Source organism: Pristis pectinata, chromosome 21, assembly GCF_009764475.1.
Source record: "Pristis pectinata isolate sPriPec2 chromosome 21, sPriPec2.1.pri, whole genome shotgun sequence".
NCBI classification, from domain to species: domain Eukaryota; kingdom Metazoa; phylum Chordata; class Chondrichthyes; order Rhinopristiformes; family Pristidae; genus Pristis; species Pristis pectinata.
Genome location: NC_067425.1, coordinates 438,892 through 452,646, shown reverse-complemented (window position 1 = coordinate 452,646; position 13,755 = coordinate 438,892). Strand labels below are relative to the sequence as shown.

The following is a 13,755-nucleotide window of genomic DNA, read 5'->3' as shown; positions in this document are numbered from 1 at the left end:
TTTAAAAGCCTCCCACTTGTAAAACCTTCATGGGTAGAGTTCAGAAACTGCAAGGGTAAAAATACCCTGATGAGAATTATATGCAGGCCTCTGAACGATAGCCAGGATGTGGGGTACAAGTCACAACAGGAGGTCGTCATCGTTGTCGTGGCTATCCCTCGAGGTCGAGGATGATGGTCCTCATTCCGTTGATCTATCTATGGGCTCTCAAGTGGCTTATGAATCCAATCGTGGCTCTGAAAATTAAGCCCACAGAGCGAAGACGCCTGTGCATGTATTTGTTTAATGTGTACTTGATGTTGCACTACAAAAAGCACACGATACTTCACAAATCAATCAATTGATTCCAATGGCATGGAAACCTTGACGATTGGAGCTGATGGATTTGTTGCAGCCTTCATCTGCCTTCACAGCCACTGAGTTCGAAATAACTTCATCCACCTGTTCCACTGTTGAGGTCTTGGTTGGATTGTTCTTTGTCAGGGACCTCACCATCGACCTTACTGCCATGGGTGACCCTACCAGGAGCATAGCTCCAGACGGCATCGCTCTCGGGATCTCAGGACCACACAAGCTTCTCCACCACAACAAGATGACAATCCACAGAGAAGAACAGGAGGTAGAAAAGGCATGTAAAAAGGGCAATGTTACGGTGGTGGGGGATTTCAATATGCAGGTATATTGGGAAAATCCGGTTGGTTCTGGATTCCAAGAGAAGGAATTTGTAGAATGCCTGAATGATGGCTTTTTAGAGCAGCTTGTGGTCGAGCCCAGTAAGAAAAAGGCAATTCTGGATTTGGTGTTGTGCAATGAACCAGACTTGATTAGGGAGCTTAAGGTAAAGGAACCCACAGGAGGCAGTAGTCATAATATGATGGAATTCACCCTGCAGTCTGAGAGGGAGAAGCTAAAATCAAATGTATAGGTATTACAGTTGAATAAAGGTAACGACAGAGGCATGAGAGAGGAACTGGCCGAACTTGATTGGAAGGGCACCCAAGCAGAGATGATGGTGGAGCAGCAAAGGCAGGAGTTTCTGGGAGTAAGTTGGAAGACGCAGGATCATCATATCCCGAAGAGGAAGCATTCTAAAGGGAGGATGAGGCAACCGTGGCTGACAAGGGAAGTCAAAGACAGCATAAAAGCAAAAGAGAAGGCATACAATATTGCAAAAATTAGTGAGAAGCTAGAGGATTGGGAAGCTTTTAAAAATCAACAGAAGGCGACTAAAAAAGCAATAAGGGGAGAAAAGATGAAATATGAAGGTAAGCTAGCCAATAATATAAAAGAGGACAGCAAAAGTTTTTTCAGATACATGAAGGCAAGAGTGGAGATTGGACTGCTGGAAAATGACGTTGGAGAGGTAGTAATGGGGAACAAAGAAATGGGGGACAAACTGAATAAGTATTTTGCATCAGTCTTCACTGTGCAAGACACAAGCAACGTGCCAGAAATTTGAGAGTCAGGGCGCAGTAGTGAGTGTAGTCGCTATTGCTAAAGAGTAGATGCTTGGGAAGCTGAATGGTCTGAATGTAGATAGATCACTTGGACCAGATGGACTACATCCCAGGGCTCTGAAAGAGGCAGCTGAAGAGATTGTGGGGCATTAGTTGTGATCTTTCAAGAATCACTAGATTCAGGAACAGTTCCGGAGGACTGGAAAATTGCAAATGTCACTCCACTCTTTCAGAAGGGAAGGAGGCAAAAGACAGGAAATTATAGGCCAGTTAGCCTGACTTCAGTGGTTAGTAAGATGTTACAGTCCATTATTAAGGTAGAGGTTTCAGGGTTCTTGGAAGCTCATGATAAAATAGACCGAGGCCAGCATGGTTTCCTTAAGGGGAAATTTTACCTGACAAATGCGTTGGACTTCTTTGAGGAAGTAACAGGCAGGATAGGCAAAGGAGAGTCAGCAGATGTTGCTTACTTGGATTTTCAGAAGGCCTTTAACGAGGTGCTACACATGAGGCTGCTAAACAAGATAGGAGCCCATGGTATTACAGGAAAGGTACTAGCATGGATAGAAGATTTGGTTGACTGGCAGAAGGCAAAGAGTGGGAATAAAAGAGCCCTTTTCTGGTTGGCTACCGTTGACTAGTGGTGGTCGGTGCTGGGTCCGCTACTTTTCACATTATATGTTAATGATCTAGAGGACAAAATTGATGGCTTTGTGGCCAAGTTTGCGGATGATACAAAGATAGGTGGATGGGCAGGTAGTATTGAGGAAGCAGGGAGTCTGCAGAAGTATTTGGACAGGTTAGGAGAATGGGTAATGAAGTGGCAGGTGGAATACAGTGTAGGGAAGTGTACGGTCATGTACTCTTGGTGGAAGGAATAAAGGCATACACTATTTTCTAAATGGGGAGTGAATTCAGGAATTGGAAGTGCAAAGGGACTTAGGAATCTTTGTGTAGGATTCTCTAAAGGTTGAGTGGGTAGTAAGGAAGGCAAATAAAATGTTAGCATTCATTTCGAGAGAACTAGAATATAAAAAGTAAGGATGTATTGCTGAAGTTTATGACGCGCTGGTCAGACCACATTTGGAGTATTGTGAGCAGTTTTGGGCCCCATATCTAATGAAGGATGTGCTGGCCTTGGAGAGAGTCCACAGGAGGTTTAGAAGAATGATCCCGGGAATGAAAAGGTTAACGTATGAGGAACATTTGATGGCTCTGGGCCTGTACCCACTGGAGTTTAGAAGGATGAGGGGGCATCTCATTGGAACCTACTGAATATTGAAAGGCCTGTATAGAGTGGACATGTAGAGGATGTTTCCAGTAGTAGGAGAGTCTAGGACCAGAAGGCAGAGCCTCAGAATAGAAGGACATCCCTTTTAGAACAGAGATGAGGAATTTTTTTTAGCTAGACGGTGGTGAATCTATGGAATTTATTGCCACAGAAGGCTGCGGAGATCAAGTCACTATATTTAAAGCAGAGGTTAATAGATCCTCGATTAGTAAGGGCATCAAGGGTTATGGGGTGAAGGAAGGAAAATGGGGTTGAGAGGGAAAAATAAATCAGCCATGATTGAATGGCAGAGCAGATTCGATGGGCCAAACAGACTAATTCTGCTCCTATGTCTTATGGTCACTTGGCAGATGCTCCCTTCCCTGCTAACAATCTCATCCAATCAACCTCTACAAGATCTCCCCTAATGGCTCCAAAATTTGCTCTGCCCCAGTTCAGGACTCTAACCTGTGAACCGGTTGTATCCTTCTCCATCGCTATTTTAAAACTAATAGAATTATGGTCACTGGACCCAAAGTGCTCACCAACAGACACTTCTGCCACTTGCCCTGCCACTCCAGTTTAAACCCTCCTGAGTCGCATGAGCAAATCTCCCAGCTAGGATATTGGTCCCCCTCCAGTCAGGTGCAACCTGTCTCTCTTGTACAGGCCATCCCAACCCCACAAGAGATCCCAATGATCCGAGAACTTGAATCCCAGCCCCCTGCACCAGTTCCTCAGCCACACATTCATCTGAGCTATCTTTCTATTTCTACCGTCACTAGCACGTGGCACTGGAGTAATCCAGAGATTACTACCCTTGAGGTCCTGCTTTTCGGGTTGTTTCCTAACTCCCTATATTCACTGCGCAGGACCTCATCCCTCTTTGAACCTATGTCATTGGTACGAACATGCATCACGACCTCTGGTTGCTCACCCTCCCCCTTGAGAATGTTTTGCAGCTGCTCCGAGACATACTTGAGCCTGGCACCCGGGATGCAACACACCATCCTCGTGTCTCCTTCGTGGCCACAGAATCTATTTGTCCCCCTCACTATTCAGTCTCCTATCACTGCCGCCTTGCCTGACCACCTTTATCTGCTGAGCCTCAGAGCCGATCTCAATGCCCCTGACCTGGATACTGCTGCTGTGCTCAGAAAGGTCATCCCTCCAGCAATATTCAAAGGGGTATACTTGTTGCTGAAGGGAATGGCCACAGGGGAACCCTGCACTCTCTGTCTATTTCCCTTACCTCTCGGTGTCATCCAACTATCTCCAGCCTGAACCTTAGGTGGGACCACCTCACTAAAGCTCTTGTCTATGATGCCCTCAGCATCCTGAATGATCCTAGGTACATCTAACTCCAGCTCCAGTTCCTTAATGCAGTCAGTCAGGAGATGTACTTGGGTGCACTTCCTACAGGGCTAGTCCTCAGGGACACTGCCAGTGTCCCTGACCTCCCACATCCTGCAGGAGGAGTATACCACTGCCCTAACTGACATCCCAACTACACTCATTCTAGGAGAAGGAGGGTCACGGTTTTTCATTTATTCCAGTGTGGAAGTTGATGAGATGCCAGACTAACTCAGTCCTGGCAAGAAAGCCCACTCCATGAAGACTGTGTTCTTGTTCCAGTTTGCCCCTCCAAAAGAAGATGGATTCACCACCTTTTCTGTGAGCTGCCTGTCTCCTGTCATGTCTCACAGGGTGGCTCTGTTCATGTCAAAGAGTCTGAGATTCAAGCTATGATAGCAAAGTGATATTCTGGTCTGTTACTGTTTGGGCTGCCAGGGAGGATCATTGTCATAGAGTTACACAGTACAGAAACAGGCCCTTCTGCCAATCATCACTTACCTATCCATGCTAATTCCATTTACCAATTTTTGCTCCATAGCCTTTTTAATGCCTTGGCAATTTATATGCTTGTCTAAATACTTCTTAAATGTTGTGAGAGTACCTGATTCCACCATCCACTCAGGCAGTGTGCTCCAGTTTCCAATCACCCTTTGAGTGAAAAATTTTTCCCTAGCTCTCTAAATCTCCCCCCCCCATCCTAAATTATTTACCCTGTATATGCCCCTCATAATTCTGTGTACCTCAATCAAGTCCTCCCTCAGCCACCTCTGCTCAAAGGAAAACAAACCAAAACAAAGTCTCTCTTCATAGCTAAAACACCCCAACTCTGGCAACATCCTGGTGAATCTGCTCTGCACCCCCTCCAATGCAATCACATCCTTCCTATTGTGCAGTGGCAGAAACTGCACACAATACTCCAGTTGTGGCCTTTCCAGTTTTTTAAAGCTGCACCATATCTTCCTGCTCATCTATTCTTTGCCCTAGCTAATGAAGGGCAGTATCCCAAATGCCCTTCAACACCTTGGACTTGTAGACAGAGTTCCCTCTGTTCCTCAATACGCTATAGAGCTCTATTATTCATGCATACATCCCACCCTTATCAGTCTTCCCTAACCCTAACACTTATCAGGATTAAATTTCATCTGCCATTGTTCTGCCTATTTTACCAACTGATCAATATGTTCCTGTAACTTAAAACTACCCTCCTCACTATCAACAATACCACTAATTTTTGTGTCATCTGCCAAATGACTGATGGGTTTCTGATTAGTGGTGTGGCCCAGCATGTCACTGGTGAGGAACTCAGCAATGGTAATACTACTGAATATCAAGGATAGATGGTTCTTTTGTTTTTTGATGTCACTTTTGTGGCAAGACTGTTACTTGTCACTTATCAGCCTATGTTAAATGTTGTCTAGGTTTGCTGCACGTAGACATGCACTGTTTCCTTTGCTGAAGAGTTGCAGATGGAATGAAACATTGTGCAATCATCAGTAAACACAGCCACTTCTGACATTATTATAGAAGGAAAGTTATTGATGAAGCAGTTTAAGATAGGACACTGCCCCCCAGGGACTCCTGCAGTAATGTCCTGGGACTGGGATAAATGACCTCTAAAAACTGTCACATTTATGTGAGTTATGACTGCAGCATTTGGAGTGCTCTCTCCTTGATACCCATTGACTTGAATTTAACCAGAATTTCTTTGTGCTATACTTGGTCAAATGCTGCCTTGATATCAAAGGCAGTCATTCTTACTTCACTACTATAACTCAGCTCTTTGTTTCACGTTTGCACAAGGCTGAAATGAAGTCTGAGGCCATGTGATCCTGGGGAAACTCAAACTGGACATTGGTGTATAGGTTAATGATGAGTGAGTACTTTTTGATAGCATTATCAATAACACCTTTCATCCCTTTGCTGATAATTGAGAAAAGACTGATTAAGCAGTAAGTAGCCAGATTGGTTTTGTCCTGCATTCAGTGAGAGATTTTCCACATTGTCAGCGAGATGTGAGTATTGTAAATATATTGTAACTACTTGGCTAAAGGTGCAGCTAAAATTAGCTTGGTGGAAGGAGTCAGAGGGTGGTAGTGAAGGGCTTTTCAGATTGGAGGCCTGTGATCAGCAGTGTGCTGCAAAGAGCAGTGCTGGGTCCACTGTTGTTTGTCATCTGTATCAACAATTTAGATGAGAATGTTGTTGGTATGGTTAGTAAGTCTGCGGATAACAGCAAAATTGGTGGCACAGTAGACAGTGAAGAAGGTTGTCTAAGATTATAACAGGATCCATATCAACTGCGAAAGTTGGCCAAGGATTGGCAGATGGAAATTTACTTGAACAAGTTTGAAGTGTTGCATTTTGGGAAGTTAAACCAAGGCAGGACTTACACAGTAAATGGCAAGGCCCTGGCGAGTGGTGTAGAACAGAGAGACCTTGGGTTACAGGTACATAGTTTCCTGAAAGGGGCAACACTGAAAGGGGATAGTGAAGAAGGCGTATAGAACGCTTGCCTTCATCGGTCAGGGCACTGAATGCAAGAGTTGGGATGTCATGTTACAACTGTACAAGATTTTGGTGAGACTGCACTTGGAGTATTGTGCACAGTTCTGGTCACCTAGCTATAGGAAAGATGTCATTAAACTTGAAAGGGTGCAGAAAAGACTCACAAGGATGATATTGGGACTGGAGGGGTTGAGTAATAAGGAAAAAATTGGATAAGCTGGGGCTTTTTTCCCTGGAGCATAGGAAACTGAGGATTGAATGGTCACAATCTTTTTCCTAGGGTAGGGGAGTCTAAAACTAGAGGGCATAGATTTTAGTTGAGAGCAGAAAAATTTAAAGGGGACATATTTTTCATACAGAGGGTGGTGGGTATGTGCAACAAGCTGCCAGGAGAAGCGGAAAAGGCGTGAACAATTGGAGCATTTTGAAGGAATTTAAACAGGTATGTGGATAGGAAAGGTTTAGAGGGATATGGGCCAAACACAGGCAAATGGGACTAGCTCACATGGGCAACTTGGTTGGTATGGGCAAGTTGGGCCAAAGAGCCTGGTTCTGTTGTATGACTCTATGTGAAGAAATTTCTCTGCATCTCAGTTTTAAATGACTGGCTCCTTATTTTGCAGTTACGTCCTGTTGTTCAAGATTCTGCCACTGGTGGAAATATGGCAACAGTGTCAAACTCCCTTTCAGATCCAAATGAGTTACCCTCATTTTTCTGAACTCCAAGAAATATAAACTTAAACTCGATAGGACAACCCTCTCATCCAAGGAATTAGCCTGGTATATCTCCTTTGGTCTGCCTCTAATGCTGCTATATACTTTTTTCAGTAAGAGGACCAAAACTGTGTGCAGTATTCCAAGTGTGACCTCACCCTGTACAAAGACCTCCCTATTCTTAAACTCCCAAGTCCTTCACAATAAATGCTGACATGCAATTTGCCTTCTTAACCACTTGTTGGACCTGACCACTAACTTTTTCTGATTCATGCACTTGAACACCTAGATCCCTCTGAACTTCACTCAATTGTAGTCTCTCTCCATTTAAATAATAATCCACCGTTTGATTCCTCTGACTGAACTGCATGACCTCACACTTCCCTGTATTAAACTCCATTAAACAGGTTTTCACCCCATCCCCCAATCTATTTATATCCCATTGCTGAATCATAATGTCCTCATTGCAACATGCCTTTCTGTCAATTTTCATATCATTGGCAAACTTGGAAACCTTACTTTTCATTCCCTCCTCCAGGTCATCAATGTAAATAGTGAACAACTGAGGGCCAAGAACCATTCCCTGGGGAAATCCACTAGTTAAATCTTTTGTGCTTGAAAAGGACCCATTCATTCCAACTCTGTTTTCTGTGAGCCAGCCCATTTTCAATCCATGTTAATATACTTCCTGCAATACCTTGGGCTTGTAACTTAGGCACCAGGCATTTACGTGCACCTTGTCAAATACTTTTTGGAAATCTAAATATACTACATCAACAGGTTCCCCTCTATCAACTCTGCCTGTTACGTCTTTAAATAGTTTGAGCAAATATGTCAAACAATTTGTCATACAAGACGATGACTGGTATAGATAGAATAAGTAGAGGTAAGCTACTCTCATCAGTGGATAGTTCAATGATGATGGGCAGAGATTTTACAATTTTGGCAAAAGATACTTGGGAAATCTGAGGTAGAATTTGTTGATGTAGTCAATAGTTATTATGTGGAATTCATTACCCGTTGGGGTGATGGAAACCGAATCAGTCAGGGCCTTCAGGAGACAATCGGACAGGCACTTGAGAGAAAATAACTTGAAGGGGCCATGAGGAAAGTGAGACATTGCTCTGCTTGGAGCCAGCTTAGACTTGATAGACAACATCAATTCTATGAATCTAGTACGTTTCATAAATATCAGATAATTTTATGTCATTATATTATTCCAAATATAAAAGCATCTAGTCTCAGAGTTGCTTACAATTTGTTTCACCAAGAGTTCTTAAGGTTGGCTCTGAATACAGCAGAGTTTCACATTTCAGATATATCTCCTTGTCACTGCTGGACTCGGCAACGTTTAGAGAAAGCCAGGAAAGGTATTCCGTTCTCACTACAGGGGAAAAAAAAAGTGTCAGCAAAATAAAACAACTACTGTTCAAATATTGAAATTCTACCCAGGTTTATAGATGCAGTTGACCAAGTTTATGACATACACTATTTTTTAAAAGTAACATGGTTATGTGCTGAAAAATGTGTGAAAGAAAAGTCATTTTCTTTCACACATTTTTCAGAGCATAGCATGTTAATTCGTAAATTAACATGCATAATAGAGCTTTTCCACATCAAAAAACATTTTTGTTACAAAGGATTAATTGAACTGTTTAATTAATTGGATTAATTAAGGAATAAACTGGGATAGAAGGTTCAAACATAAAGGGAGGGGCTTGCATCAGTCAACTGTCACTGATCTGTTTCTTCTGTATTACAAAAAGGGATTTTTAGGGGAAATCCTCGTCAATTTGCAAGGAATATGTGATTAAGTCTGAGAAACCTGAACAGATAGGGCAAACAACTTCATTTGATTACCAGGACATACTGTATGCCTCCAGAATTGAAATTGGAGCTAATTATATGGTGGTTATGGTTATACTGCAGTCAAGAGTTTCAGGTTGTACAAGATTGTCACCGAGTATCAAAACTGCAGCAGGGCATGGCATTTTAATATTGTCCATTCACTTTCATATCATTATATATCATATTATTTATATGTAGGAATAATCTTATGTTATATTATTTGTAGTGTTTTATACTAGTAACATGGTTATTTAGCTGCAATATTTTTTCTAGTTCTGAGTTGGACTACTCAGCAAGTCTTGGCTCGAAAATTACGTAAGAAACAGGAACTGGAGTAGGTGAATCAGTCCCTGTAGCCTGCACCACCATTCAATAAGAATATGGCTGATCCAATTTTGGTTTCAACACCATTTTCTCATGTCCTTCCCATACCTTTCACCTCCTTCGAGGTTGAAATGCCTGTCAGTTTCTGCCATGGATATACTCAATGACCCCACGTCCACAACTCCTTGGGATACAGAATTCCAAAAATTCACGATCTTCTAATTTCACAAAGTGCCTCCTTACTAAATGGAATTTAATGCAGTCAAGTGTGAGGTGATGCACTTTGGGAGGACAAGCCATGGTAAGACTTACACAGTGAATGGTAGGGCCCTGAGGTGTGCGGTTGAACAAAGGGGCCTGGGAATACAGATCCATAATTCCTTGAAAGTGGCATCACAGGTAGATAAGGTCATAAAGAGAGCTTTTGGCACATTGGCCTTCGTAAATCAAGGCACTGAGTACAGGAGTTGGGATGTCATGTTGAAGTTGTATAAGACGCTGGTGAGGCCAAATTTAGAGTATTGTGTGCAGTTCTGGTCACCTACCTACAGGAAAGATATCAATAAGCTTGAAAGAGTGCAGAGAAAATATACATGGATGTTGCCGGGACTTGAGGACATGAGTTAAAGGGAAAGGTTGAATAGGTTAGGACTTTATTCCCCAGAGCACAAGAGAATGAGGGGAGATCTTATACAGGTATACAAAATTATGAGGGGTACAGATAGGGTGAATGCATGCAGGTTTTTTCCCCTAAGGTTGGGTGAGACTAGCACTAGAGGTCATAGGTATCAGGTGAAAGGTGAAATATTTAAGGGGAAACTGCACTCAGAGGGTGGTGCAAGTGTGGAATTAGCTGCCAGTGGAAGTGGTGGATACGGGTTCAATTATAACATTAAAGATAAGTTTGGATAGGTTCATGGATGAGAGAGATATGGAGGGCTATGGTCCGGGTGCAGGTAGATGGGACTAGGCAGAAAACCAGGCTGGCATGGACTTGATGGGCCGAAGAGCCTGTTTCTGTGCTGCAGTGCTCTATGACTCTATCTCCATCTTTATTCTGAAGCTATGACTCCTAGTTCTAGATACCCTACTAGGGGAAACGTACTTTCAGTATCCATCCTGTTGATGTCTGTCAGAATCTTAAATGTTTCAATATGATAGAACATAGAACAATACAGCACAGGAACAGGTCATTCAGCCCACAATGCTGTACTGAACTAATTAAACTAGTAATTAAATGCTTAACTAAACTAATCCCTTCTGCCTATGCAATACCCATATCCGTACATTCTCTGCACATTCATATTTCAGGTATTCATGTTTCATCGAGAGTTTTTAAAGTTGGATCTGAAGACAGCACAGATTCACATTTCCGGGATATCTGCGTGTCATTGCTGAACTGGGCAAGGTTCAGAGAAAGCCAGGAAAGGTAGTCGATTCTCACTACAGAGAAAAGAAAAACGTGCCTATCTGAGAGCCTTTTAAACACCTCTGTCATATTTGCCTCCACTACCACCCCTGGCAGTGCATTCCAGGCACCCACCACTGTCTGTATAAAAAACTTGCCCTGCACATCTCCTTTGAACTTATCCCTTCTCACCTTAAATGCATCTCCTCCAGTTTTAGATATTTTGACTGTAGGAAAAAGATACCAGCTGCCTACCCTAGCTCTGCCTCTCAATCTTATAAACTTCTATCAGGTCTCCCCTCACTCCAGAGAAAACAACCCAAGTTTGTCCAACCTGGCACAAGCCCTCTAATCAAGGCAGTATCCTGGTAAACCTCTTCTGCACCCTCTCCAAAGTCTCCATATTCTTCCTATAATGGGGTGACCAGAATTGAATGCAATACTCCAGATGTGGCCTAACCAGAGTTTTATAAAGCTGCAACGTAGCTGCCTGACTCTTGTACTCTGTACCTCGACTACTAAAGAGAAGCGTGCCATACGCCTTCTTTACCACCCTATTAACCTGTACAGCCACTCTCAGGGAGCCATGGACTTGGACCACCAGATCCCTCTGTACATCAACACGGTGCATCACCTCAAACTTGCCTAAATTAAACTTCATTTGTCATTTCTCCACCTTGGTTATTGAGAGAGGCAAGCGAGGAGATTGCTGGGGCCTTCAAAAAAGGTCTTTGTATCCTCTCTGGCCACACACAGGGTCCCAGATGACTGGAGAGTAGCCAATGTTGTTCCTCTCTTTAAGAAAGAGAATAGGGATATCCAGGAAATTAAAGGCTGGTGAGCCTCATGTCAGTGGTTGGGAAGCTATTGGAGAGGATTCTTAGGGATAGGATTTACTAGCATTTGGAAAAGCACAGGCTTATTAGAAATAGTCAATGTGGGTTTGTACAGGGCAGGTCATGTCTTACAAACTCGATTGAGCTTGTTGAGGAGGTGATAAAGATGATTGATTAGGCTAGGGCAATAGATGTGGTCTACGTGGATTTTAGTAAGGCATTTGACAAAGTCACTCATGGTAGGCTGATCCAATAGATTAAAGTGCATGGGATCCACTTTAGGTTGGTACATTGGATTCAAAATTGGCGTGGCAGAGGGTAGTGGTGGAGGGCTGTTATTCTGACTGGAGTCTATGACCATTTGTGTTGGAAGAGCTGTGGATAGTGTTGGTGGAGTTGTGGATAGTGAAGAAGGTTGTCAAAGAATACAGGAAGATATTGATCAGTTGCAGCTATGGGCAGAGAAATGGCAGATGGAATTTAATCTGGACAAGTGTGAGGTGTTGCACTTTGGGAGGTTAAATGCAAAGGGAAAGTGTACGGTAAATGGCAAGACACTTAAGAGCATTGATGTACAGAGGGATCTTGTGGTTCAAGTCCATAGCTCCCTGAAAGTGGCTGCACAGGTTGATAAGGTGGTAAAGAAGGTGTATGGCATGCTTGCTTGCATCGGTCAGGGCACTGATGATAAGAGCCAGGAAATCACATTGTTGTTGTATAAAAAAACATTGGTTAGGCTGAATTTGGAATATTGTGTGCAGTTCCATTCGCTCCATTACAGGAAGGATGTGGATGTTTTGGAGAGGGTACAGAATAGGTTCACCAGGATGCTGCCTGGATTAGAGGGTATGAGCTATAAGGAGAGGTTGGACAAACTTGTATTGTTTTCTCTGGAGCATTGGAAGCTGAGGGTTGACCTCAGAATCAGAATCAGGTTTATTATCACTGACATATGTCATGAAATATGTTGCTTTGTGGCAGCAGTACAATGCAAGACATAAAAATTACTATGTTACAAAAATAAATAAATAGTGCAAAAGAGGAATAACAAGGTAGTGTTCATGGTTTCATGGACTGTTCAGAAATCTGATGGCGGAGAGGAAGAAGCTGTTCATAAAACATTGAGTGTGGGTCTTCAGACTCCTCCCTGATGGTAGTAACACAAAGAGAGCATGTCACGGATGGTGAAGGTCCTTAATGATGGATGCTGCCTTCTTGAGGCACTGCCTCTTGAAGATGTCCTCAATGGTGGGGAAGGTTGTGCCTGTAATGGAGCTGAGTCTGCAACCCTCTGCAGCCTCTTTCGATCCTGAGCATCGGAGCTTCCATACCAGGCAGCGATGCAACCTGTCAGAATGCTCTCCACTGTACATCTGTAGAAATTTGCAAGAGTCTTTGGTGACATACCAAATATCCTCAAACTCCTAATGAAGTAGAGCCGCTGGCGTGCCTTCTTTGTGATTGCATCAATGTATTGGGCCCAAGATAGATCCTCTGAGATGTTGACTCCCAGGAACTTGAAGCTGCTCACCCTTTCCACTGCTGACCTCTCAATGTGGAATGGTATATGTTCTTCCAACCTCCCCTTCCTTAAGTCTACAATCAATTCCTTGCTCCTGCTGACATTAGGTGCAAGGTTGTTGTCACAACACCACTCAACCAGCCAATCTATCTCACTCCTGTACGCCTCCTCATTGCCATCTGAGATTCTGCCAACAAGTGGTGTCATTGGCGAATTTATAGATGGCGTTTGAGCTGTACCTAGCCACACAGTCATGAGTGTAGGGAGAGCAGAGCGGTGGGCTAAGCACACTTCCTTGAGGTGTGCCTGTGTCGTTTGTCAGCAAGGAGGAGATGTTATTATCGATCTGCACTGACTGTGCTCGCCCGATAAGGAAGTCAAGGATCCAATTGCAGAGGGAGGTACAGAGGCACAGGTTTTAAAGCTTGTTATTAGTACTGAGGGAATAATGGTGTTGAATGCTGAGCTGTAATTGATAAACAGCAGCCTGAGGTATGTTTTGCTGTTGTCTAGGT

At 43.3% G+C, this 13,755-nt stretch overlaps 1 protein-coding gene across 1 annotated transcript in view; it reads right to left on the bottom strand.

Annotated features, from left to right (window-relative positions):
- The window catches only part of LOC127581248 (uncharacterized), a 195,530-nt gene that overhangs the window by 141,148 nt on the left and 40,627 nt on the right, over nt 1-13,755 (bottom strand). Inside the window, exon 5 of the mRNA XM_052035449.1 lies at nt 8,558-8,686. Within this exon, the coding sequence (XP_051891409.1) occupies nt 8,558-8,686 (129 nt within the window). The remainder of the gene's footprint in view (nt 1-8,557; nt 8,687-13,755) is intronic.